Consider the following 24732-nt stretch of genomic DNA (forward strand, 5'->3'; position numbering starts at 1 on the left):
GACAGAAGCTGCCTCCTGTCAGCTCTTCCTCCTCTTCCTCTTCCTCCCCACAGCAGGTATTGATCATAGTCCCGAAGCTCCATCAGCTCAAATCGACCCGCGGGTCCAGATCACCTTGGAGGGGGGACTGTGTGGGTGTGGGTGTGTGTGTGTGTGAGTAATACTTTGTGGGGACCATTTTCTTGACACATACTAATACCAATTGCGAAGCCTGGTCCCCACAAGAGGGTCAAAGGTCAGATTTAGGACTAAGATGTGAATTGAGTTTTGGTTAGAGTTATTCTGAATGGAAATCAATGGAAAGTCCCCACAAATATAGCCACGCAAACGTGTGTGTCTCTCTCTCTGTGTGTGTGTGTGTGTGTGTGTGGTTAATTAGCACCCAGTCAAAATCCCCCCCCCCCCCCCCCCCCCCCGCTGAGGTGTGACATGGTGATGAAGCAGCAGGATGGAGGTCACTGAGCTGGAACCACCAGGTGAGGCCACTTCCTTATGGCACTTTCAAAGTAAATGTCTCCCACATCTCAAGGACGACGTTAATGTGGCCGGACACAGTGGATGGTTGCCATGGTGACTGGTGTAACTGCAAAGAGGAGCAGGTGCTGCTGACACCAGAAGTGTTTCTGCAGTTGATTATTGATAATGAGGATATTATTGTGCCCTGCGACAGACTGGCGACCTGTCCAGGGTGAACCCCGCCTCTCGCCCGGAACGTAGCTGGGGATGGGCACCAGCAACCCTCCCGACCCCATTAGGGACAAGGGTGAACAGAAAATGGATGGATGGATGGATGGATATTATTGATCAGCTGTGACAGGAAGTGGTCGTGTTGAGCCAACAGAGCGCGCTCAGAGCGGCCCGGTTCTGCTGACGCTGTTCAGATCTGAGCTGCATCAAGGTCAACAGCCAGGAGCCTGCTGCCATGGCAACAGGCTATAAAAACAGCAGCGCAGAGAAGCGGACACCGCCATGTTGTGAGTGGCAGCTTGGTTTAAAAAGCTGACATCTAAAAATTAGAGTTCAAATTAGAGTGTTGGTGACCGACACCAACAAGTCCACCTTGGTAGCAAGTAATAATAACCGATAATAATCGATAATAACTGATAACTGCATCAAAATAAACATTTATGATGCAGGAAAATCGTGTTTAGTGATTTTACTGATATCAAGCTGAGGTTCTGAACTTTAACCCGGTTCTGTTTGGACCAAAAGCAGCAGCACCTTCTGGAGAAGCTCCTCCCACCAAAAGGGGGCGGAGTCACCGCCTAATTGGATCAGGTCCGACCTGCTCTCTGGTACCTGCAGGAAGTCTAAGTTCTGAAACCACAGATGAGCAACTGAACCAAGATCTGGACCGACCCACAACCAGGGTCGTGTACCGGTTCTGGTTCGGACAACCGACTGATGTCGCTCCTTCTGACCATTTGGAATCAGAACCAGAACCCAGCATGAATATCACCTCTGGTCCAACAGAACCAGAACCTGCAGATGTCTCCTGGGCTTCCAGAACCATCACAGCAACTAAATGGGTTTAAGTAGCTGTATTATGGGTCAGAATCAGTCCAGAACCAGAACTTTCCATTTCCCTCCAGCTTCAGTTTTCATCTAAATATTCCAGATGATGAATGTCAGCCGGGTCAGAACCTGAGAACTCCTGGTTCTGGTGGACCCAGTCCAGAAGGGAACAGGTCCAATCATGATCATCTAGAGATGAGCAGGCAGTACCGGTACCAGTCCCAACCTGACCAACAGGGCTCTACAGGGTTATAAAGCACCAGGTTCTTCTGCAGGCAGGACCGCCCTCTGGTTCTGGTTCTGGTCGACCCAAACTGAAATTGTCTGTAACAGAACCAGATGGATTCAGTAGAACTTCCGACCCGTTAAAGGTTCTGGAGAAATAAAGATCCAAAAAACAAACAAACAACAAAATCAGCTGACAATGTCTGAAGCCCAAACAGAACCAGTTCTGGATCGGTCCTGGTTCTGCAAGGTCGGCTGCAGAGAGGAGCTGAGCTGATTGATTATTCGTGATCCAAGATGATGAAGAATCACCCGCAGCTTGTTGTCGTTAGGTTCTGATTCGGTTCTGTTGTCTCTGCAGAACCGCTACTGGAGTTCTAAACAGCAGAACTTAGAACCCAGTTCGGTTCGACCTGCAGAATCCCGAGTAGGTTCTGGTTCTGAGCAGTAAACAGTAAAAATAAAAACAGGATTAAAGTCTTTATTATTGTTGCTATGATATGACGTCATGTCTACAAACGGGTCGCTTGGTTCGGTTCGACTCAGATCAGTTCGAAACTCAGCTGCTGACATCAGGCTTTTATTCTGAAAGTCTTGGCGCAGACCAGTAGCCGGAAGCAGAGAAGCTTCTGAACTGTTTGGACCGTCGGAGCTCCGAACTGACCTGAGGAACAGGTGCGACCAGAACACGGTAAGCCATCCCACCCTGGGCCGGGCTCAGCGGCGGTCCGGTTCGGTTCGATTCGGTGCTGCCGCTGATCCGAACCTGCTACTAACAGAGCTAATCTGTACAGAACCCGCTCCGGTTCGGTTCCGTTCGGGTTTGGACCGGCTCTGTCTGCCTGTAGAATCAGGAGGGGCAGCAGAATCTCGGAACCATCACAGAACGGAGTTCGCAGCGAGTTCGGTTCTGTTTGGACCAGTTCCGTTCGTGACCTACTTTCTGTTTTGATCCAGTCCGGCTGAACCGGTCCAGGTTTTGTGCTGACATAGTAAACGTGTCACGAGCGAAACTACGGTACCGGGTCAGAACCGGTTCAAGCCGGGGGGTCGGGGGGTTACATTAAAGGTCTGAGTGTGACGTCAGAGCGATTTACATTAAAGAGCGTTTCATATCTCGTGAGGTCACAGATTATTGTGCTCAGAACTCAAAAGGTCCTTTCAGCAGAACCGATCCAGAGGTTCTGGTCCAAACGGCTCACAGAACCCAGAGGTTCTGGTCCTGGTCGTCTGCAAGGCGCCCCCTGTTGGTCAGGTGTTCGGCAGCAGGTGGAGGGATCTGATTGGCTGCTCTGATGGTTCTGGTTCTGTCTGGTCCGCAGGTCCGGTCCGCTGCCGTCATGGCTTTGATCTCACTGGATGACCTGGAGGGATTGGACGACGAGCAGCTGGAGGATGACATCACCGACAACACCGAGCCAATGGGGGACGAGGAAGGCCTGCTGAGCCACTGGCAGGCGGTGGCCAGCACCCACCAGGTGTCTGTCCCTGCAGGTGAGGGGGCGGGGCCAGACACTCATCCAATCAGAGGCCTGCTGAGGGGGCGGGGCCAAACACTCATCCAATCAGAGGCCTGTTTTCCTTGCGTTCCAGAAATGACCGGGCCGATCCAGGAAATGACCCGGAACCGCCAGCAGAGGGAGCCGCTGCCCTTCGTCCTGATCGCCCGCCATGAGAAGGTACAGGCCTTAACGGGAACTCCCGGTTCTGAGTAGCTGTTGCCATGGTGACGGCCTGTGTGTGTGCAGATGGGCGAGGTTCTGTACGAGGAGCGGCGGTACCCAGCCGGGTTCTGGGTGGGCTCACGGAGCGGCGAGGATCTGTACGAACAGAGCATCTCCCTCGCCTTCATGAAGCTGATGCGCTTCATCTGCAAGGAGAACTCTGCAGGTGAGGCTCCGCTTTCACACCTGTCGGCTGGTGCGACTGATGACATCACAGCGTCTCTGTGGTCGCAGGGCGCTACCTGGGCATGACCGTACCTGTGGTCAGCAGCGTCCAGGTGATAGAGGACGGCAAAACTTTTGAGAAGAGTGTGGAGACGGCTTTCTTTCTTCCCTCCGAGTTCCAGAGTAGCGCACCGCGCTCCCTCGATCCCGACATCAGCGTCACCTACCGGGAGCCAATCAGAGTAATTGCAAGGTAAGCCCCACCCCTTCTGCAGCGGAACATCAGCTGACCCGCCCCTGACTCTCTGATTGCGTGCAGGACGTTCTATGGGACAACCACGGAGCAAACGGTGGGCTGGCAGATACGCGTCCTGCGGGAACTGCTCGACCCCGGTGACCCCGGCGTCCACGGCGACCGCTACATGGTCGCCGTGTACGACAACCCTGGAGCGCCGCAGCGCCGCAACGAGATCTGGTTCATCCGCAGAGAGCCGTAGGATCCGCCCACAGAGCTCACCTTGTCGATGGACCAATCAGAACACTTTTTTGTAAACCGTTTCTGGTCATTGGCTCACATACAGGAAGTTTCCTCTGATCGGTTGCTGCTGGAAGCAGCTCTAACTTCCTGCGCCCAGACAGTCTGACATCACTTCCTTTTCTCCAATATTGTGAAGTCACTTCCTGATTGATGTTGGGTTCTACGTCCCTCCAACACAATGACATCACTTCCTGCTAGCAGCACGTTGCTTCTTGTCCTGTAAATGAAATACTCAAGTTTTTATTGTTTTTACATGTTAAAATGTTTGGAGGCGAAGCCAAATCCACGGAGCTCCACCTCTCTGATGCATTCAATGTTTCTTCATAAAATCTGAATTTTTGATTTTTTTCTTTCTGTTTAAAAATATTTCAACAAATTTGGCTGTGCGTCGAGTTCCTCTTCCTGCAGTCAGGGGGCGCTGCTGCTAGTCCACAGCGGCTGTGGAGCGTTTCCATGGAAACAAGATATCAGCAACATACATGAATCCAAAGCAAATTTATTTACAAAAACGGCTGACGTTCAACAGCGAACGTCAAATGGACAGATAAAACAGGAAGCAACTGAGGCCAATGAGGAGTAAACAGGAAGGGGTGGGGCTGTGACGTCATCAGGTCAGATCAGGTCAGCCACTGCAAAGAAAACCAGACAAAGTGTTAACATGGAAACAGCCGACGGGAGCAGAGCCATCATTGTTGCCATGGAAACAGGCCGGTACCATTCATGGGCATCTCATCGATCTGGGTCGAGTAGTACTGCTCGATGTCCCGCAGGATCCGGATGTCGTCGTTTTTAACGAAGTTGATGGCCACGCCCTTCCTGCCATAGCGACCCGACCGGCCAATCCTGGGAGAGACGAAGGGTCAGGTGACCAATCAGAACCTCGGACCTGTTCTGCAGCGGTCATAATGTTTTGCCCAGGGGGTCACTGCGCCGCGGCCTACCTGTGGATGTAGAGCTCTCGGTTGTTGGGCAAGTCGTAGTTGATGATTAGCGACACCTGGGGGACGTCCAGTCCGCGCGCCCACACGTCTGTGGAGATCAGGACCCGGCTGGGGACACAGGGGACACGTGTCAGTGGGGATGGGTCTACAAGTCTCGCCCTGTCTGCCTCATTCTCCCCCAGTCTCCTCCCAGTCCCTCCCAGTCTCACCTGGCGCCGGACCTGAACTCCTTCATGATGGACTCTCTCTCTTTCTGGGGCATGTCTCCATGCATCGACGACACGGTGAAGTTCGCCTCCCTCATCTTTTCCGTCAGCCAGTCCACCTGCAGCAGAAACAAGCTAACTACATTTCCCATCAGGCTTTGGCCCATACTGATGCTGTATGCCGCTACAACCTGCAGGGGGCGCTACATTAGTATTCTATGGATCCGTTGCAGCTGAGGTCAAAAAGCTGCTGGCTAACAATGACTAGCATTGGTTTTAAATAAATATCAAAGCAACGGGATGCAGCGCTTTGCTACAGTGTGACAACTACTGTAGCAAAGCGCTAAAGTAGTTGTCAGGAAAAACATCAAGGGAGAGGGAAGTAGCTCAGTTATGCTAGCTTGACTTTGACACCCACAATGTGTAGACATGCTGTGGAATTAGGTTAAAAAAAAAATTTTGCTAATGCACCACAGTGTTAGCTTAGCTAATAGCACCAGTGGCTAGTTCACCACAGTGTTAGCTTAGCTAATAGCACCAGTGGCTAATGCACCACAGTGTTAGCTTAGCTAATAGCACCAGTGGCTAATGCACCACAGTGTTAGCTTAGCTAATAGCACCAGTGGCTAATGCACCACAGTGTTAGCTTAGCTAATAGCACCAGTAGCTAATTCATCACAATTGCAATATAAACATCAAACCTGAAACCCAACAGACTGAATATTCTGTTCTTTGTGTGGAAATGGTTCAGTGTTTTGGTGGTGTCAGTTGCTATGGCAACGAGTGCCTGTGGAGTAGTCTACATACACAGTGAGAAAAAAGTGTTTTTCTTGTTCAACGTTCAGCGCTTTGATTTAATAATGCTGACATCTCCAGATGTTGCTCCACGTGTCACTAGCGACTCTGCTAGCGACTACGAATGGGAAGGTAAACAAAAGTCTTAATGAGCCCAATTTCTGGATGAAACAGGAACGTGGCAACCAGAAATGTTTCAGCTTCTGCCTCAGTGAAATTCAGCTCTTCCCCTCTTTGCTCTCTGGTCGCCATGGCAACCACTAAACAACAGCAGCAGCGTGTGTGTGTGTGTCTGACCTTCCTCTTGGTGTTGCAGAAGATGACGGCCTGTGTGATGGTCAGCGTGTCGTAAAGGTCACACAGGGTGTCGAACTTCCACTCCTCTCTCTCCACGGCGACGAAGAACTGCTTGATGCCCTCCAGGGTCAGCTCATCACTGGGGGAAAGGAGGTTGGGTCAGTCCAGTTTCAACAGAACCAGCAGGTTCTGATCATCTCAGGTTCTCAGTTTGTTCCAGAACCAGAGGAGCTGGAACCGGTTCTGGGTCAGCAGTAGGAATAGCAGCTTTCTCGGCTAACCGCCATGTTGATGGAACGACCGCCATTGCAGCAGGAAGCAGCGCGGCACAGAGCTTGTTACTAAGGCAGGTCCAAAAACATCAATCATTTGGACCCGGTTTTGGTTTGATCGTCTCACGGTCAGCGGGGGATAAAAGCGCGCAGTAAAAAACTTTTGGGATTTAATGACCTCTTAAGACCACTAGGTCAAACCATCAAACCTGGAGCAGAGAAATAATCTGCAAACTGAGAGAAACAGAATCTTTTTGTTTTACAGGAAGCAACTTATTGTTTTTACACAGATATTTTTCATTTAACCAGATTTGACCCCATCACACATCTACAGGTTCCATCCGGACCAGAACCGGTTCTAGTCTGTATCAGAGTTCAGCAACAACCCAGCTGCAATAAAGACAGGAAGCAGTTTTTCTGTTTTCTGTCTGGACCCAAAGTTCTAGTGCCAAATCATCAAAATCGGCCCGGTTTCAGACTCACCGCTTGACCAGGATCCGGATCGGGTCGGTCATGAACTTGTTGGTCATCTCCAGGATCTCGTGAGGCAGCGTGGCGCTGATCAGAACCACCTGGGTGGCAGGAGGCAGGTAGCGGTACACATCGTAGATCTGTTCCTTGAAGCCTGCCGGGACAGCCGCCGTTAGCATGGGCTAGCATGGAGGGGTTAGCTGCGGTTAGCATGAGGGGATAGCCATCGCTAGCATCGGTTAGCATGGAGGGATAAGCCGCCGTTGGCATGGGGTAGCATGGAGGGACTAGCTGTCGTTAGCATGTATTAATATGGAAGGATTTACGTGGGGACAGCCACCATTAGTATGGGTTAGCATGGAGGGACAGTCTCAGTTAGCATGGGGTTAGCAGCAGTTAGCGTGCTAACGGCTCTCCCTCACCCACCTTTATTCAGCATCTCGTCGGCTTCGTCCAGAACCAACATCTTGATGGCTCGGGTTCTCAAGCTGCGGCGCCGGATCATGTCTGCGGGAAGAGGTGATGGGTCAGAGAGGGCGGGGCCTCGGCCAAAGCTCCGCCCCCTCCCAGACTCACCAAAGACGCGTCCCGGCGTGCCGGCCACCACGTGCTGCCCGTAGTCCAGCTTCCTGATGTCCTCGCCCACGTTGGTGCCACCAATGCAGGAGTGGCACTGGACGTTCATGTAGTCGCCCAGCGCCAGCAGCACCTGCGCAGGTGAGACCGCCGGCCAATCAGAGCGTGCAGCAGACAACACTCACCTGGAGGACGGAAGAGGCGGAGCTACCTTCTGGATCTGTCCCGCCAGCTCCCGAGTCGGAGCCAGGATCAGAGCTTGGGTCTCCCTCACCTGCAGAGAGAGCAAACGGGTCGGAACCGGGTCGGAACAGAACCGGAGCAGAATCGGGTCGGAACCCGGCCGCTCACCTGGATGTCCAAACACTGCAGCACAGAGATGCAGAAGGTGGCGGTTTTCCCCGTCCCAGACTGAGACCTGCACAGAGTGGAGAGCGGCGTTAGTCACCATGACAACGGGAGGCGCCGGTGATGAGCTGGGCAGCTTACTGAGCGATGACATCACGGCCTTTGATGATCTGCTTGATGGCTCTCTGCTGGATGGCCGACGGCTTCTCGAAGCCTGGAACACAGAACCGGGTCAGAACCAGGACCAGAACCAAGACTAGAACCAGTTAGGTCCAGTCTCTGGTCCACACCGTGCTTTAGCATCTTTTAACATCTGGACAGTAAATATTTTGTCGCTGCTAACGCTAGTTAGCACCAAAACAAACAAACTCCGCCAGTTTTTCTCCTTTCAAGCTGAAACGGCTGAACGCAGCGTTAGCTCCCAGCGTCCTGATGCTAGCTGCACCGGGAGCCCCGCTCTGCCTCCGCCTGTTAGTGCTGCGATGTTCCCGCCGGACTCCGTTTAAATTTCTGCCAGTTTCACAGCAGCGACGCTGGTCCCAACATGCTGCCGGGAGTCGGTCCCTGATTATCGGCAGAAGCAGCCCCTGTTCTCCGACCCCCAGGACCAAACAGCGTTTTGTCCGAACCGCGATGTTAGCGGAGCGAGTTTCTCCGACAAACCCTCCTCCTCAGAGGGTCTACACAAATTAATAACTTTTCCTTCCACCAGAATATCTGCGGTTCATCCGTCTTTAACCCGGTTCCTAAAGGTTCGATTTCCTGTAGGTTGACCAATTTCACCAGAGGAAGAACATTAGCATTAGCATCCCGAGCTAACTCCACCGCAGGCCGCAGGCCAGCCCCGATCGTACCGTAGGCGTATATCCCGCGGAGCAGGTCCTCCCGGAGACCCATCGTGTCGAAGGTGGGGGTAACATCCACCTCCTCGCTGGTCTCAAACTCCACCTTGGTCATGTCCTCCTCCTTTAGGAGCCTCTTCCTGCCCTGTACCCCGACAGCAGCCATCGTTATGCGGGTTTCTGCTTCGGCTGAAATTCGGTGAATCAGGTTAAAAGACGAGCAGCCACAACGCTCTACTAACTGCTAAGACTAGCCCGCGTGTCGCCTAGATGACGTAATAAGGAACGTAAAGCAGGCTGCGCTTTCTTCTTCTTCTTTAGATTTTAACGGCAGCTTGCATCCATTATTGTTGCACTACTGCCATCTGTTGGGTCCTAATTTCTATACCTGAAATTCTCATAATGATCCCAGTATTATTTTATAAACGAAAAATTTTCTTTTTCTCCTCAATACTATTTAACTGATCAACCACATTCTCAATTTCAATTCCCTATTAAAACCTAATTCCGTTTTTAATAATCTTCTTTGATTTACATATTTTCTACAACTAATAAAAACATGTTCCATCATTTCTACAGCATCGCACCAACTACATAAACCAGTAAGATGTTTTCCCATCTTAAAAAGAGTTCCATTTAAAAAACTGTGACCGGTTCTTATTCTATTTATAATTATCTCCTCCCTTCTGTTAATTCTTTTAATCTTTACTACATCAACTGTATTTTGTATTTTATATAAATATCTTCCCTTTATTTCATTATCCCACCTAATTTTCCATATCTTCTTCCTTTTTTTCAAAACTAAACTTTTGCCTTCAGATTTAGATAACTTTACTAGCATATCAATATCTTCTTTCTTAATAGCCTCCTTAGCCAACTTATCTGCTCTTTCATTACCCAAAATACCCACATGAGCAGGAGTCCAAAATAATATTAGATTTTTATTTTGTTCACATAATCTATGATGAACAGCCATAACCTCATATAATATATTTTGATGATTATTTGTACTTCCTTTTCCAATACTCAACAATGCAAATAATGAATCACTACAAACTATTATTTTATTTATATTAGTATCCTCCACCCATTCTAAAGCCAGTAATATAACACATAATTCTACTGCATGTATACTGAGATAATCAGATGTTATTTTTGAAATATTAATCTTTAATTCAGTAATCACTGCTGCTATACCAGTTGCTTCATTTTTGGGTTTTTTCTAACCATCAGTATAAATTTGCAAATAATCATTATATTCATTCTGTATTTGATTATAAAATTCTTGGCAGATTTCTCTTATATTTCTTTCCTTAATATTTGATAATGATCTGTCTATATTAATATATTTCCATGTCCATGTAGGTCTCAAAGGCCACAAAACTGTTGGACTAAATTCTTTGTTATAAACATAAAATGTTTTTGCTCTGTCATCCTCAACCCACCCAAAACTATTCATTTGTTCTTTTCCTCTTTCCCAACAATTTTCTAATACTTTCTTAATTGGATGATCTTCATTATGTCCTTTTAAATGTATCCAATAATTAACCATTATCTGTTGTCTTCTGATACATAATGGCATTTCTCCTGATTCTACTTGTAAAGCAAATACTGGAGTTGATTTAATTGCCCCTAAACTAATTCTCAATGCTCTAGCTTGAATAACATCTTTTTTTAAATCTAGTTTTAGCTGCTGAGCCATACACACACTCCCATAATCTATCCTTGACTGAATTAGTGACACATAAACATTTTTAAGTGATTGAAAACTTTCTCCCCATGTCAACCTGCTAAACGCCTCATAATATTAAGAACCTTTTTATTTTTCTCCATAATATGTTCTATATGATTTTCCTAAGTTAGTTTCTTATCAAAAACTGCTCCCAAAAACCCAAAACAGTCGACCCTTTCTAACTCTTTCCCATATAAATACAACTTTTTACCAAGCCCAATTGTTTTATTTGTAAAAAACATTACTTCTGTCTTCTTGATTGAAAATTTAAAACCCCACTTTATCTATGCCTTCCTCAAGTTTTAAAATAAGATGTTCTACATTTTTTCCCTTTCCATAATGCTCCATCATCAGCAAAAAGTGACTTGCCAAAACTAATTGATAATTCTTTAAAAATATCATTAATCATAACTGAGAATAATGTTGGGCTTACACCCTTCCTTGAGGATTTCCATTTTCTATTTTACATGATTGTGAAACATGAGATCCTATTTTGACTTGAATATCACATAAAAAATCCCATAACAATTAAACATATTACCTCCTATACCTATCTGATGTAATTTAATCCTTAATCTTTCTCTCCATAACATATTGTATGTTTTTTCTACCTCAAAAATCACAGCAACAACAGTTTCCTTATTAATCTGAGCTTTTCTAATATCATCTTCTAAACATAAAACAGGATCTATTTCTCCTCTTTCTCTACGAAAGCCACTCAGATAAGGAGCAATTAAATATTTTGACTCCAAATATTGTATTGATCTCATTCACCATCAGTTTACACATTTTAGACGTTAAATCAGTCGGTCTGTAGTTTCCAGGATTACTAGGATCTTTCCCAGGTTTCTTTATCGGAACAACAATGGCTTCTTTCCATTTCCAAGGCAGTCTCCCCTCTTTCCAAATCTTATTATACAAAATTAATCATTTATTTAAAATGTCGTCACTCACATGTCTTCGCATAATGTAACACACTTTATCTTTACCTGGAGCAATATTCCTAGTTCTACCCAAAGCTCTTTTCGGTTCTCCAAAAGAGAAAGGATCATTCATCAGATCATCAGTATTACTCTCCTTCCTTCTTAAAACTTTAGCATTTTTCCTTTTAGTTTTCTATCTTCCTTGTATTTCATTAACTGATCAATTTTTCCCACTGTTTCTCCACAAACGTGCTTACTAAAATATCAGCCTTTTCTCTGTCGTTTATTGATACTATATTGTTTTTATTAAATATCAGATAACTCCATTCTCTTCTATTCCTCCATTTTTAATCATTTCCCAAACTTCCCAATCTTTGTACTGCTACCAAGTTTGTCAGAAATCTCTCCAATATATTCTTTTTGCTCTTATTGTTCTTTTTACTTTTGCCTGTGACATTTTATATTCAATTAAATGTTGAAAGTTAAGAGACGTTTTAACCAATTTAAATGTTTTATTTCTTTCTCTGCCTGCTGTTCTACACTCATCTTTCCACCATGGAAATAACTTTCTCCTATTTTTCCCTGATGTCTTGATTCATACTTTCAATACTCAAATCATTTTGAACATTTCAAATCTTACATTCACAGAAGTTATTCAATTTTCCCCAAATATGCATTTTCCTCCTCCTATCATTTCAGGACTCTGTACTGACCCATCCTTATATTGCTGGTTATAATATAATGATCACAACCAACAGATTTATTTTTAACTAGCCAATCATAAAATGGAGCCAAACAACTAGAAACAAATGATAAAGCCAGTACAGATTCCTTACCTGGATTAGTATCAATTCTTGTCTTCTTACCATTATTCAAACATACAAGATTATTACTACCTAAAACATTTTCTAAAACTTTACCATTATAATCAACTTTTCCATCTCCCCATAATGAATGATGTGCATTAAAATCTCCTCAAGGGTTGAATTTCTCCAACATGCGCTTTGTTAAGTGGATCAATCTTCTGAACCCCTTCTCCTTCATTACTATAATATTCACAGTTGGATTTTTTAATTCTTCTGTACTTTCCTCAATTCTCTTTCTTTCTGCTTCTCTCCATCCTTCCCCACCTTTTCTTCATTTTGACCACCCATCTCTTCCTCCTCACTACAACCCTCACTATTCCAGTCACTTCTTTCTAAATCCATCGTTGCCATGTTCTGATTTAAGTAAAGTTAACAGCAGCTCTTTCCTTGTTCCAGGCCACTTTTTAAAAAAACTTTCTTTTAAAAAGTAACGACAAACAACTAAGCTAATTACAACAGTTCAACTCTGTAGAGGGGCTATAAGAGGCAGATTTAGAAATGGAAATACAAGGTAATATTGAAAAAATAAATAATAAAATAATAACTAAAATAGCAACAAGGGGATTCATATGTTAGGATTAATATACATCGGTGGGCAATTCCATTAATAATTCTGTCAGGTATTCATATGATTCAATACATTTCAGAGATTTCAAATATAACTGGAATTCAGATTAAAAAATGTTAAATACTGGGAATGATCTCAGCACTCTTTTTATGAATAAATAATTTTACCAAACAAAATATTACAACAGAGTTCTATTGTTTTGTTTTTCAATAACTCTCCAAAAGTTACCATATCTCTAGAAATAAATTCAGGAAGTGTGATTTTCGATTTGACCCACCTTTCTAAACAATTCTAAAATACCTATTATTATATTTTTAATTTTATTAATAAATTGTTTTGGTAAGGCATTATATAATCTGGTAAATTCAGCTTTTGGGGGAAAGAATTGATATTTTGCACAGAATTATTCGTAGTTTTTTTTTTTTTTTTCAAACTTTGTTTATTTGGTTTTTAACAGGAATTGCATAGCCATACATTTACAATGTGATACATATAAAACAAACAATTCCCTTAAGTTATAAAAAAACAAAACAAAACGACCTCCAATCACTCCAGGCAATAAGAAAAAGTCATAAGAACAAGGACACACACAAGAAAAAAAAATGTTTTAAATAAATAAAAATTAAGATGCATTCTGCCACACCTAAAGAAAGTACAGTTTGTGCCCAGGAAAGTAAATATGGAACCATAAGAAAAGGAAAATCAGAGAAAAAGGACACAGGATGAGCAGACAGATACAGACAAGAAGGACTAAACTGGGACAGAATGGAAATGAACTTGACCAACCAATCGTAGCAATGGCTGCCAGATTTCTGCTAATTTGTCAGAGGAACCCCGCAGTGACATCCTAATTTTTTCAAGTTTAAGAAAATAAACAATATCCCTCAACCAGAGTATGAAAGAAGGAGGTTGTGGTGATTTCCATTTAAGAAGAATTATCCTCCTTGCAATAATGGCCATAAAGGACAAAGAATTTTCTTGGGAAGAGGAAAAGGAGACGGCCCTGAAAACACCCCAAACAAAACACTCTGGGGGTTCGGATCAATTTTTCTGCAAATTATTCGTAGTTTAACATAGAATAGAATAGAATAGAATTACTTTATTCATCCCAGCAGGGAAATTATTTCGCAGTTACAGCAGCATAGAGACAAGACACAACAACAACCACCACTGAGTAGCAATTGTAGACAAGATAAAATAAGAATAAAATATGAAATGCTGTCAATATAAAAGCAGCTTAGAGCAGTCCTTGCAAAGATTCAAAATGCAGAACAGAATGTATATGTAAATATATGTACAGCAGTGTGCCACAGTGCAGTTGTGCAAATTGGACTGATTAGTGCAGAACAATGATTTAGCTTTTATTGTACAGTGGCAGGAAGGATTTCCTGTATCTGTCCCTACGACAGCGGAGCTGGAGCAGCCTATGTGAGAAGGAGCTCCACTGTCTGTCCACTATGTGGTGGAGAGGCTGCTGTTTATTGTCCATAATAGACAGAACCTTCTTCAGTGTCCTCCTCTCCACCACAGTTTCCAGGGACTCCAGCCTTAGTCCCAGTACAGAGCCAGCTTTCCTGATGATTTTGTCTAGTCTATTAGAGTCGCTGGCTCTGATGCTGCTTCCCCAACACACAGCAGCAAAGAAGATGGCGCCGGCAACAACACTGTGATAAAAGGTCTCCAACATCTTGCATGTAACCATTAGTATCCATTGATTGTATAATAGACCAAATATTCTCCATCCAATCTGTGTAAAATAAGGATTTATTGTGATGTAGTATGAATCTGTTATTCCATATGATAGAGCAGTGTGGCCAGTAGTTAGTAGCATTTTCCAGTATAGTAACACTTTTTATGGAACTCTGATAGTTTAATAAATCATTTATGTTTATTGAAATCAGCTAGAAGTTTTAGACCATTTATTGTGTTAAATATATAATTGGGGACACAATACCAAAATAACAGAATTATTAATCCAGGATTTCAACCAATTAATCTTCAGGTTCCGTTAAAACATTCAAAGTCAATTACTTTCAGACTGCCATCTTTGATTTCTTTGACCTATGACCTTTCCTTAGGTGGTGTGGCCTGTTTCTCCAAATAAAGTTCATGTTCATTTGGTTAATAGTTTTAAATTATTTAGGACAGCAGTGCTACAGGTTGAATAAATTAACCTCGACAAACTTTCCATTTTTGATAAGTAAATTGGTCCTAAAATAGAAACGTCTCATTGGAGCCATGAGTTGAGTTTGAATTTATCTTCTTTAATCTTGTTTTCAATAGTTACGGTTGGCTCTTGGTTTTTGATTATAACAGTTCCCAAGTATTTAATTTCAGATTTAATTGGAATACTAGATATTTCTTTTAGGAGAGTGTCATGAATGGCTATCAGCTCACATTTTTTAAACTTAAACTTTTTTAAACCAGAGTCCTGGAGCCTCTGAAAAAAGTTTCATTTTATCAATTACAATTGGAACCTGCTTGTGATTTTTTAAGAAAACGGTGGCGTCATATTAACTGGCTAATGATTAATTATATACAGAAAATGTCTAATTTCTCGATGTCTGCTCAGTTTTTAAGATAGATTGCTAACATTTCTGCAACTAAATTATAGAGATACGGGGAAATAGGAAACCCCGAGGATTAAAACATTAATGTTAAATCTAGCTGTGGTTTAGGTAATATTACACAACTATTAATGTTTGATATAAACCTCTAATTAAGTTAATAAAGTTTTCTCCAAAACCTAAATGTTCAAGAACTGAGAGTAAGACTTGGTGTTGCACCGAGTCAAAAGCTTTATAAAAGTCAAGGAAAAGAATAAAGGGTCGCTATTTTCCTCTTTAGGAGAATAGCGACCCCTGCTGGTCTTGAAACGCCATGACAGAAATAAGCTTCATCTCCAGGGGTTTCAAACTCCAGTCCTGCAGGTTTTAGATGAGCCACAGGTACAAAACACAGAAATGAAACGGCTTCATAACCTCCTCCTGGTGTAGATCGGTTCTCCAGAACCTTAATGACCTGATTATTCTGTTCAGGTGCAGCAGCAGAGGCTCATCTAGAAGCTGCAGGACTGCGGCCCCCCAGGACTGGAGTCTGAGACCCCTTGTTTAGACCAAAAGATGCTGCCTTCATGTTTTGACTGAGTTTCCTGTAAGAAAATTATATTTGCACTTTTTCCTTTTCGAAATAAAAAGAAACTTTTCCTTTTAGTAAAATCTCTTAGGCCACTTGCATTAACAGAAATGAGAGAAAGTCCACTTTTCAAACATAAAAAATGAAATAAAATAAAAACTGAACAGTATTTGAAAGGGTTTTACCTGAGAAGAAACTCAACTGTAGGTAGCAAAAACTCCTGAACTGATAAAATGACCTGAAGTCAGAAATGTGGTGTAGATCTATTGTGTCTCTAAGGAGTAACTCGGTGTGGTTGATAAAGGCATTTTGACCTTTGAACCCGCCTGTATCCCAGCTGTCCGTGCTTGCTGTACTTTGCTTCCCGGTCTTCTTCGGTGAGATCCTCAGAGAAACGGATGTTGGGCTCCCAGCGGACCGGCTGTTGCTTAGTGGATCTCCAGAGTTCATCCCTGAAGATCCGACCTGTAAACTGGACAATAATCTGTGTACAGTGTCCAGAATAATGTCCATCTTCTCTTTCCAGTGCTGCATAATCTGCTAAATGAGATTCTCGACTTTCTGTCTTGTGTTTTTGTAACCAAAGAATAGAATTTACTCGGGTTCAGAGAGCAGTTTACTATCAACCAGTTAAGTTTATTACAAGTTACTGAAGCACATCCAACTTCATCTTAACTTGGTGAGAGTTGACCTGGAAAACAACTAAATAAAAACAACATTCACTCCAAACACGAGTGGAATATATGCATTGTGCTAATTTCACTTAAACACACCTCTGAACTTTGTGGGACAAATCAGATTTGTCTACAGCAAGTCCTCTCAATGTGAAAATAGAATAAAACTTAGATAGCAAAGAATCGTTTCAGGGTCCTTAATATAAAAATAAAATTAAAAGAAGCTGGCCAGCAAGAAAAAATAATTGTTCATATAGAGCTCTGTATTTGTGTGTGTGTGTCTGATGCATATGAAATAGATAAATGAAAGGTTGACGATGGCAGCAGCTTCTCTCTCTTCCTCCGCAGGGTTACGGTTAGGGTTAGGGTAAGGGATAGGGTATAAGGGTAACACCTTCCCCACGTTCCTGTCACTGATATCGGCCAGCAGGAAAACATCACACATCAGGCAGAAACTAGCATCTCTGCTCCGCAGCAGCTCGGAAACTCCGAAGCCCGGGAGTTCCCCTAGCAACTGCAGTCGGAATGCTGCCGTAAAGTAAAGCCGTACTTGGCTCTTAAAGGGACACTACCCATAAAGTAAAAACAATACAGAAAAGCAAATAACACAGAATAGACAAATACAGCTGGGTTACATCTTCCTCCTTTTGCTCTTTTAAGCCGTTAATGCGCAGATTAAATCTTCTTTTATAGCTCTGGTTCTGCCGCTTTTCTTTCAAAATCTTGGACTTTTGTCAGCTCGGCGTTTGTGGTTTTAAGTTGTGCGAACTCATTTTCCATCTTTTCATTTCTATTTTACAATCTTGAATTGCAGCACTAATAAACTCCACCGCTTTAGCAATGTTAGCGTGTTCCGTTTCATTTCTTCTCCAAAGTTCAGCATCTTTTTCTGAAGATTTTCAGCTGCTTCTAAAATCTTGGCACTGGATGTATTTGAACTGACCTCCTGGACTCCTTCGTCTCCCTGTGTGGTCCTGGGGCCTTACACGGTGGTCCTGGAGCCTTACACGGTGGTCCTGGGGCCTTACACGGTGGTTCTGGGGCCTTACACGGTGGTTCTGGGGCCTTACACGGTGGTTCTGGGGCCTTACACGGTGGTTCTGGGGCCTTACACGGTGGTCCTGGAGCCTTACACGGTGGTTCTGGGGCCTTACACGGTGGTTCTGGGGCCTTACACGGTGGTCCTGGGGCCTTACACGGTGGTCCTGGGGCCTTACACGGTGGTCCTGGGGCCTTACACGGTGGTCCTGGGGCCTTACACGGTGGTCCTGGGGCCTTACACGGTGGTTCTGGGGCCTTACACGGTGGTCCTGGAGCCTTACACGGTGGTCCTGGGGCCTTACACGGTGGTTCTGGGGCCTTACACGGTGGTCCTGGGGCCTTACACGGTGGTTCTGGGGCCTTACACGGTGGTCCTGGGGCCTTACACGGTGGTCCTGGGGCCTTACACGGTGGTCCTGGGGCCTTACACGGTGGTTCTGGGGCCTTACACGGTGGTCCTGGGGCCTTACACGGTGGTCCTGGAGCCTTACACGGTGGTTCTGGGGCCTTACACGGTGGTCCTGGGGCCTTACACGGTGGTTCTGGGGCCTTACACGGTGGTCCTGGGGCCTTACACGGTGGTTCTGGGGCCTTACACGGTGGTCCTGGGGCCTTACACGGTGGTTCTGGGGCCTTACACGGTGGTCCTGGAGCCTTACACGGTGGTCCTGGGGCCTTACACGGTGGTTCTGGGGCCTTACACGGTGGTTCTGGGGCCTTACACGGTGGTCCTGGGGCCTTACACGGTGGTCCTGGGGCCTTACACGGTGGTCCTGGAGCCTTACACGGTGGTTCTGGGGCCTTACACGGTGGTTCTGGGGCCTTACACGGTGGTTCTGGGGCCTTACACGGTGGTTCTGGGGCCTTACACGGTGGTTCTGGGGCCTTACACGGTGGTGTTGGGGCATTTTTAGTCCCGTTGGCATCGGTGTCCATATTTTGTGCGTGGCAGTGGTTGTGTTAGCAGAGCCTTGTTAGCTTTGCTGTTAGCCATTATCGTCGTTGTTTTTCACTTGCTTGACGTCATCTTTACCGTTATCTTTACCATTATCACTGGACGCTTTAAGTTGTTACCTTTTTTCTTCATAGACAGGGCCGGCCCAAGCCTCCATGGGGCCCTAAGCCAAATGTGGTTTTGGGGCCCTCTAGTTCTGCTAACAATGTGGACCGGCTGCAATCAGCAGTCCGATCATTAGGTCATTCACACACCTGCTATAAACTTATTACATCTCTGGCAGTGCTGTTTACATTATATACATGTTTAATATAAGATACATTTATTGGCCAACTGATTTATCGACCAGTTGATTTATGGGAGCCGATTTCCTTCATTTTGGGGGATCGTTATCGGCCGACACTTGCACGTGGATCTGATCTTATCTCCCCTGATCTGATCTTCATCAGCAAAGGTTTAAAAATCATCTCTGTCCTCTTCTGCTCTGCAGTGAGACGTTTAACTGACTGACCCACCAGGTCTGACCGTTTACAGCTAACAATATTCACCTCATTGTTACCAACTCAGTGACTTTCTTGCTACATTTAGCAACATTTCAGACAAAAAAAATTCATATCAGCCAAAATCAGCAGGTCAGATTTTTTAAAGATCGGTAACCAGGGATCGGCCTGAAAACTGCAATCGGTGCAGCTCTACACATATTCATGACATTCTTTGATTAAATTCATTTCTCTTAAGCGTTACTCCAACAGCTAAAATGTTATTTACACCAGGTGAGTTTTTCTCCCCTGAGAATATGGACCGGTACCGGTACCGGACTGATTCTGAGCCTTGATTTTAACAGAAGTTTCTCATAACTTAGAAGTTGATGTAAAAATAATGTTTTAGCCACTAAATGATTTTGCTCAGCAGCAAACAACATAGAGCAGCTCATCATGTAGCAGCTTGTAGCCTGACGGAAAAACATTTAGCTAACAATGTCAAACATTGACAAGTTTTAATTATTCTTATTAAAGACGGTTTGAAGCCAAAATAGCTCAGAAATATCCAGAGCCACCATGAGAATCAACTCATTTAAAGTTTAAACTCTAGCATAAATGTTTACTGCTGAACTGAACAGGTGTTATGCCCAGAAATGCATGCCTGCCGAGAATTGCATCCCCTGTCGCGGGAGCGCGCATCGCTCTAAACTCTCGCATTTTAATGAGGAAACGGACTGAAATATGACCGAAGACGAAACTTTTAAAGATATTCGTAACAATATCACGTTTCTTAAACATGTCAGCCTTAAAACGGTGGGTTTTATATCGCAGATTAATTGAAATAAATACGGTTTTTACACATTTATTGAGACAAATGAGTCGAACGTTTTTCAGTCCGTGTCTGAAGAAAATGCTCTCCGCATTTGGTTTGAAATTTCCCGATTTTTCTTTTAACATCATATTAGCTTAAAGTATTACAAAACAGAGGCCCATTATGTAGAACATTTTATATCATGCTTAACTGTCTAGCATATTAATGTAGAGGGGATGCATTTTAATGACTGAGCCTGCCAATATTTGTATCCCCTGTCTATTGTTGATATGAAACGTATAGCAGTTGCACAGAGAATAAGTGTCATTACGTAGAAAAGGTGAAGTCCCTCTTAACTCTTCATTTCTTCAAGTTAGCAGAGGGATGCATTTTCTGGCATAGCAAATTATTACCTTGCCAATACATGTAGGCCTTATATATTTTCCACAAATATAATTCTACTGATACAAAATGTATACCAGCAGTTCATAAAACAAGTGTGATTGTATAGAAAAAGTAATTTCACTCTTAACTCTTTATTTCTCCATGTAAGCAGGGGATGCATGTACAGCAAAGCCTATTATTAGCCTGCCAAAATATGCATGGCCTCTCCATGTTCTTCAAATATTATCCTATCGATATAAAACCCATACCAGTAATTCATAGAACATCTCTGATTATGTAGAAAAGGTGAAATCCCTCTTTAATTCTTTATTTCTCCATGTTACCAGGGGAAGCATTTTTTTGGCAATATGGATGTCGAGCCTGCCAAAATATGCATGCCCTATCTATTTTCCTCAAATATTATCCTATTGATATGAAATTCATACCAGCAGTTCATACAACTACTCTGATTATGTAGAAAAAGTTATTTCACTCTAAACTCTTTATTTATCCAAGTTAGCAGGGGATGCATTTTTTGGCAATATGGATGTTGAGCCTGCCAAAATATGCATGCCCTATCTATTTTCCTCAAATATTATCCTATTGCTATGAAATTCATACCAAAAGTTCATACAACTACTCTATTTATGTAGAAAAAGCTATTTCACTCTAAACTCTTTATTTATCCAAGTTACCAGGGGATGCATTTTTTGGCAATATGGATGTTGAGCCTGCCAAAATATGCATGCCCTACCTATTTTCCTCAAATATTATCTTATTGATTTAAAACTTATATCAGCAGTTCATAGAACAAGTGTGATTTTGTAGAAAAAGTTATTTCACTCTAAACTCTTTATTTATCCAAGTTAGCAGGGGATGCATTTTACGGCAAGGCCTATCATTAGCCTGCCAAAATATGCATGCCCCCTCTATTTTCCTCAAATGTCATTCTATTGATATGACATTCATACCAGTAGCTAAGAGGATAAGTGTAATTATGTAGAAAAGGTAAAATCCCTCTTGACTCTTTATTTTTTCAAGCTAGGAGGGGGATGCATTTTTTGGCAATATCGAATTTGAGCCTGCCGATATTTGCATGCCATACCTATTTTCCCCAAATATCATCCTATTGATATAAAACTCATACCAGCAGTTAAGGGAACAAATGTGATTATGTAGAAAATGTTATTTCTTTATTATCGCTATTGCAAGGATACTGAAGGAAATAAATCTGACAATGCATCTTTGCTAAATGTAAAGCATACACAAACCATTTTTATTTTGGTTTAACATAAAAATTAAATCACTTTTTTTCATTAATTTCAACAAAAGAATATTCATAACAAAAATTTTTGGAAAACCAATTAAGTCAACAAAAATTATGTCACATGTTTAAACTGAAAATCCACTGAACTGCAGTCATTACAGAATTAGATTGGTACAAACATAAAATCTATAAACACATTGCACAGCAGCAGTCTGTGTCGGTTTGTGGGACCTTAATGCAGCCTTGGTGGTTCCACCAGTTGCATCTGTCACATGTGATCTGTAAATAAATAATACAAAAATAACAACATAAATAATGTTTTTAGTTCCTTATCTGTTTACTGAAGGTGATTTTGGGTTTTGCCAACATAAAGCTTCTTCTTAATCATCAATATATGATTGGTAGAACTTTATTTGAGGAGATGACAGCATGTTCCTGACATGTATGGAGGTAAAAAAAATTCTAGGACCACAAGCATCTGTGTTTAATGTTTTACGACTGTACTTAAAAAAAAAAAAAACTTAAGCTACTTCCCACTTACCTGCCTTGGGTGTTTATTTATTTTATTATGATTTATTTTTGTATATCTAAATACTTTGCAACTATTTGAAGGATGGTATACGGTTTGCTTGAATTGATTTTTCACTGCATTACATTGTTGTCTTACCCACATGTGATCTTCTGTGTCCTCACTGCCACAGTGTCTGCAGAGTCTCCACTGACTCTACAGAAAAACAAACCGCATCTTTAAATCAATGTTATAAAATAATCTTAATGGTATTTTTTTTTCTTTTAAATAATTCCATTTGTTAGTGTTCTTTTGAAAGTGGAACAATAATCCTCTGTGTAGATCTCAGTCGTCTAATCATCCCTTTTTGATAATGTCTGGTCTCATAAACAAATACAAGTAATAGAAACTGTACATCATATTGGCATATTAGGCAGGCGCACATGGTGTCTGTCTATTCATGAATTGAAACACACATGTATTTAAGGTATTTCTGGGATTTATGGTAAAAGAAAGCATCACTTAGTGTTTACTTTTTTATAATTTTCTCCAACTTAAGCCACTGAAAGTATAAAAATGGCATTCAGAAAATTTTAATATGTCTACATATATATGTGTATACATCTTGTGAAATTTGTCATTTTGTAAATGTTAATTTTATGAAAACACAGTAATGAATATAATGGTTCACATAATGCATCTCATTCCAGTTTTGTACTTTCACAAACTGCAAATCCTTTTTCCTTATTAAGTTACATTAAAGCTACTCAAGAAAAGTGTAATTGTATCCTAGAACAATTTTAAGTTTGTTGATTATGTTTTTTGCCTCAACAGTTATTGGGCTGTGTTATGTGTAATTTATTTATTAGAGATCAAGGCCAGGTGTATTGAAATGTTCTTCACTAATTGAATTTGACATAAACACTAACATGATTGTACTTCACACATCTGCAAAGTTCAATATTTTAATATTTCTAATTAGATAAAATAGCTGACCTAACACAATTTTTTTGTGCGTGCATGATTTTATACACAACATAGTATCCCACCCACATAGGAACTGAATAAAAAATATGTCAAAAGATACCTGATTCTGAGAGAAGTGTGGAAGACATGTTGAGTCTCATGGTATTAACAGCTTCTGCTGCTGATGGAAAGTTCAGGTCCTTGTTTTCCAGTATGCACTCTGCAAACTGGAAAGGCAAATATATTTTTTTCAAAAAAGAAAGAAGAGTAACAGCGGACTCATTACAAAGACAAAATATTTGTCAAAGTATTAGATTGTCATATAGAGGTCATGACATTTATGAATAATTTAACATTTTTGCTATACTTATTTCAGACTCTTTCCATTGTCATTAAAATAAATCAACCATGTAATAAAGCAATATAATTCATAAACTACATTATATTTCAGGTAGAAATGCACAGTTTAAGTTGTTAAGCCAAAGCTGTTCATCATCTTAAAAGTTCTACTCCTACAAAATAGCATTAGATTAATGGCAATGTGATTATTAGTAAACCACTTTCATATTAATCTTTTTTTCACAACATCAAAAACGTAAACAAGCATGTATACCAATATATTGATATATAATTCTATCTATCTTCAGACATAGATAGATATACATGTATGTGGAAAGAGACAGAACAGTACACATAAAGGTTATATAAATTGATTTGTAAACAGACAATGTTCTACATTACATAAGAAATATAAGTAATCATAGTCAAGTATATACAGTACAGACCAAAAGTTTGGACACACAGTTGTGTCCAAACTTTTGGTCTGTACTGTATATATATATATATATATATATATATACTGTATATAAAAACATAAAACCACGGCTGCCCAAATCACGGCAGAATTAAATGTGCACCTCAACTCTCCTGTTTCCACCAAAACTGTCCGTCGGGAGCACCACAGGGTCAATATACACGGCCGGGCTGCTATAGCCAAACCTTTGGTCACTCGTGCCAATGCCAAACGTCGGTTTCAATGGTGCAAGAAGCGCAAATCTTGGGCTGTGGACAATATGAAACATGTATTGTTCTCTGATGAGTCCACCTTTACTGTTTTCCCCACATCCGGGAGAGTTACAGTGTGGAGAAGCCCCAAAGAAGCGTACCACCCAGACTGTTGCATGCCCAGAGTGAAGCATGGGGGTGGATCAGTGATGGTTTGGGCTGCCATATCATGGCATTCCCTTGGCCCCATACTTGTGCTAGATGGGCGCGTCACTGCCAAGGACTACCGAACCATTCTGGAGGACCATGTGCATCCATGTATATATATACACTGCTCAAAGAAATAAAGGGAACACTCAAATAACACATCCTAGATCTGAATGAAAGAAATATTCTCATTGAATACTTTGTTCTGTACAAAGTTCCATTTGCACAACAGCAGGTGAAATTGATTGTCAATCAGTGTTGCTTCCTAAGTGGACAGTTTGATTTCACAGAAG

At 42.5% G+C, this 24732-nt stretch overlaps 2 protein-coding genes and 1 long non-coding RNA gene across 3 annotated transcripts; 1 reads left to right on the forward strand and 2 right to left on the reverse strand.

Moving 5' to 3' along the window:
- Nucleotides 1-2294: 2294 nt before the first annotated feature.
- soul4 (heme-binding protein soul4) lies at nt 2295-4509 on the forward strand. Its single transcript, XM_028018188.1, has 6 exons — nt 2295-2431; nt 3063-3234; nt 3334-3419; nt 3489-3630; nt 3699-3882; nt 3949-4509. Exons 2-6 carry the CDS (start codon nt 3081-3083, stop codon nt 4124-4126), a joined length of 744 nt encoding a protein of 247 aa, XP_027873989.1. The 5' UTR covers nt 2295-2431; nt 3063-3080; the 3' UTR covers nt 4127-4509.
- Nucleotides 4510-4647: 138 nt separating this feature from the next.
- Nucleotides 4648-9203, reverse strand: eif4a3 (eukaryotic translation initiation factor 4A3). Its single transcript, XM_028018187.1, has 12 exons — nt 8928-9203; nt 8215-8287; nt 8077-8143; nt 7937-7999; nt 7726-7858; nt 7576-7656; nt 7162-7303; nt 6407-6545; nt 5318-5433; nt 5109-5216; nt 4883-5010; nt 4648-4796 (listed from the first exon to the last, which is right to left on the reverse strand). Exons 1-12 carry the CDS (start codon nt 9079-9081, stop codon nt 4780-4782), a joined length of 1221 nt encoding a protein of 406 aa, XP_027873988.1. The 5' UTR covers nt 9082-9203; the 3' UTR covers nt 4648-4779.
- Nucleotides 9204-21854: 12651 nt separating this feature from the next.
- Nucleotides 21855-23455, reverse strand: LOC114144189 (uncharacterized). The gene is made up of 3 exons (XR_003595430.1): nt 23349-23455; nt 22421-22477; nt 21855-22032 (listed from the first exon to the last, which is right to left on the reverse strand). It is a non-coding gene; the product is annotated as an uncharacterized LOC114144189 (long non-coding RNA).
- Between the last annotated feature and the right edge of the window lie 1277 nt (nt 23456-24732).

This window comes from Xiphophorus couchianus, chromosome 5 (assembly GCF_001444195.1).
Source record: "Xiphophorus couchianus chromosome 5, X_couchianus-1.0, whole genome shotgun sequence".
NCBI classification, from domain to species: Eukaryota; Metazoa; Chordata; class Actinopteri; order Cyprinodontiformes; family Poeciliidae; genus Xiphophorus; species Xiphophorus couchianus.

Excerpts from the sequence above, each read along its gene's own strand:
- soul4 (XM_028018188.1), top strand. The coding sequence starts at position 3,081 with ATGGCTTTGATCTCACTGGATGACCTGGAGGGATTGGACGACGAGCAG. Across the intron at positions 3,420-3,488 it reads TGATCGCCCGCCATGAGAAG|ATGGGCGAGGTTCTGTACGA; the intron begins GTACAGGCCTTA and ends GTGTGTGTGCAG. Across the intron at positions 3,631-3,698 it reads CTGCAAGGAGAACTCTGCAG|GGCGCTACCTGGGCATGACC; the intron begins GTGAGGCTCCGC and ends CTGTGGTCGCAG.
- eif4a3 (XM_028018187.1), bottom strand. The coding sequence starts at position 9,081 with ATGGCTGCTGTCGGGGTACAGGGCAGGAAGAGGCTCCTAAAGGAGGAG. Across the intron at positions 7,304-7,575 it reads CGACGAGATGCTGAATAAAG|GCTTCAAGGAACAGATCTAC; the intron begins GTGGGTGAGGGA and ends CTGTCCCGGCAG. Across the intron at positions 5,434-6,406 it reads TCTGCAACACCAAGAGGAAG|GTGGACTGGCTGACGGAAAA; the intron begins GTCAGACACACA and ends TTTCTGCTGCAG.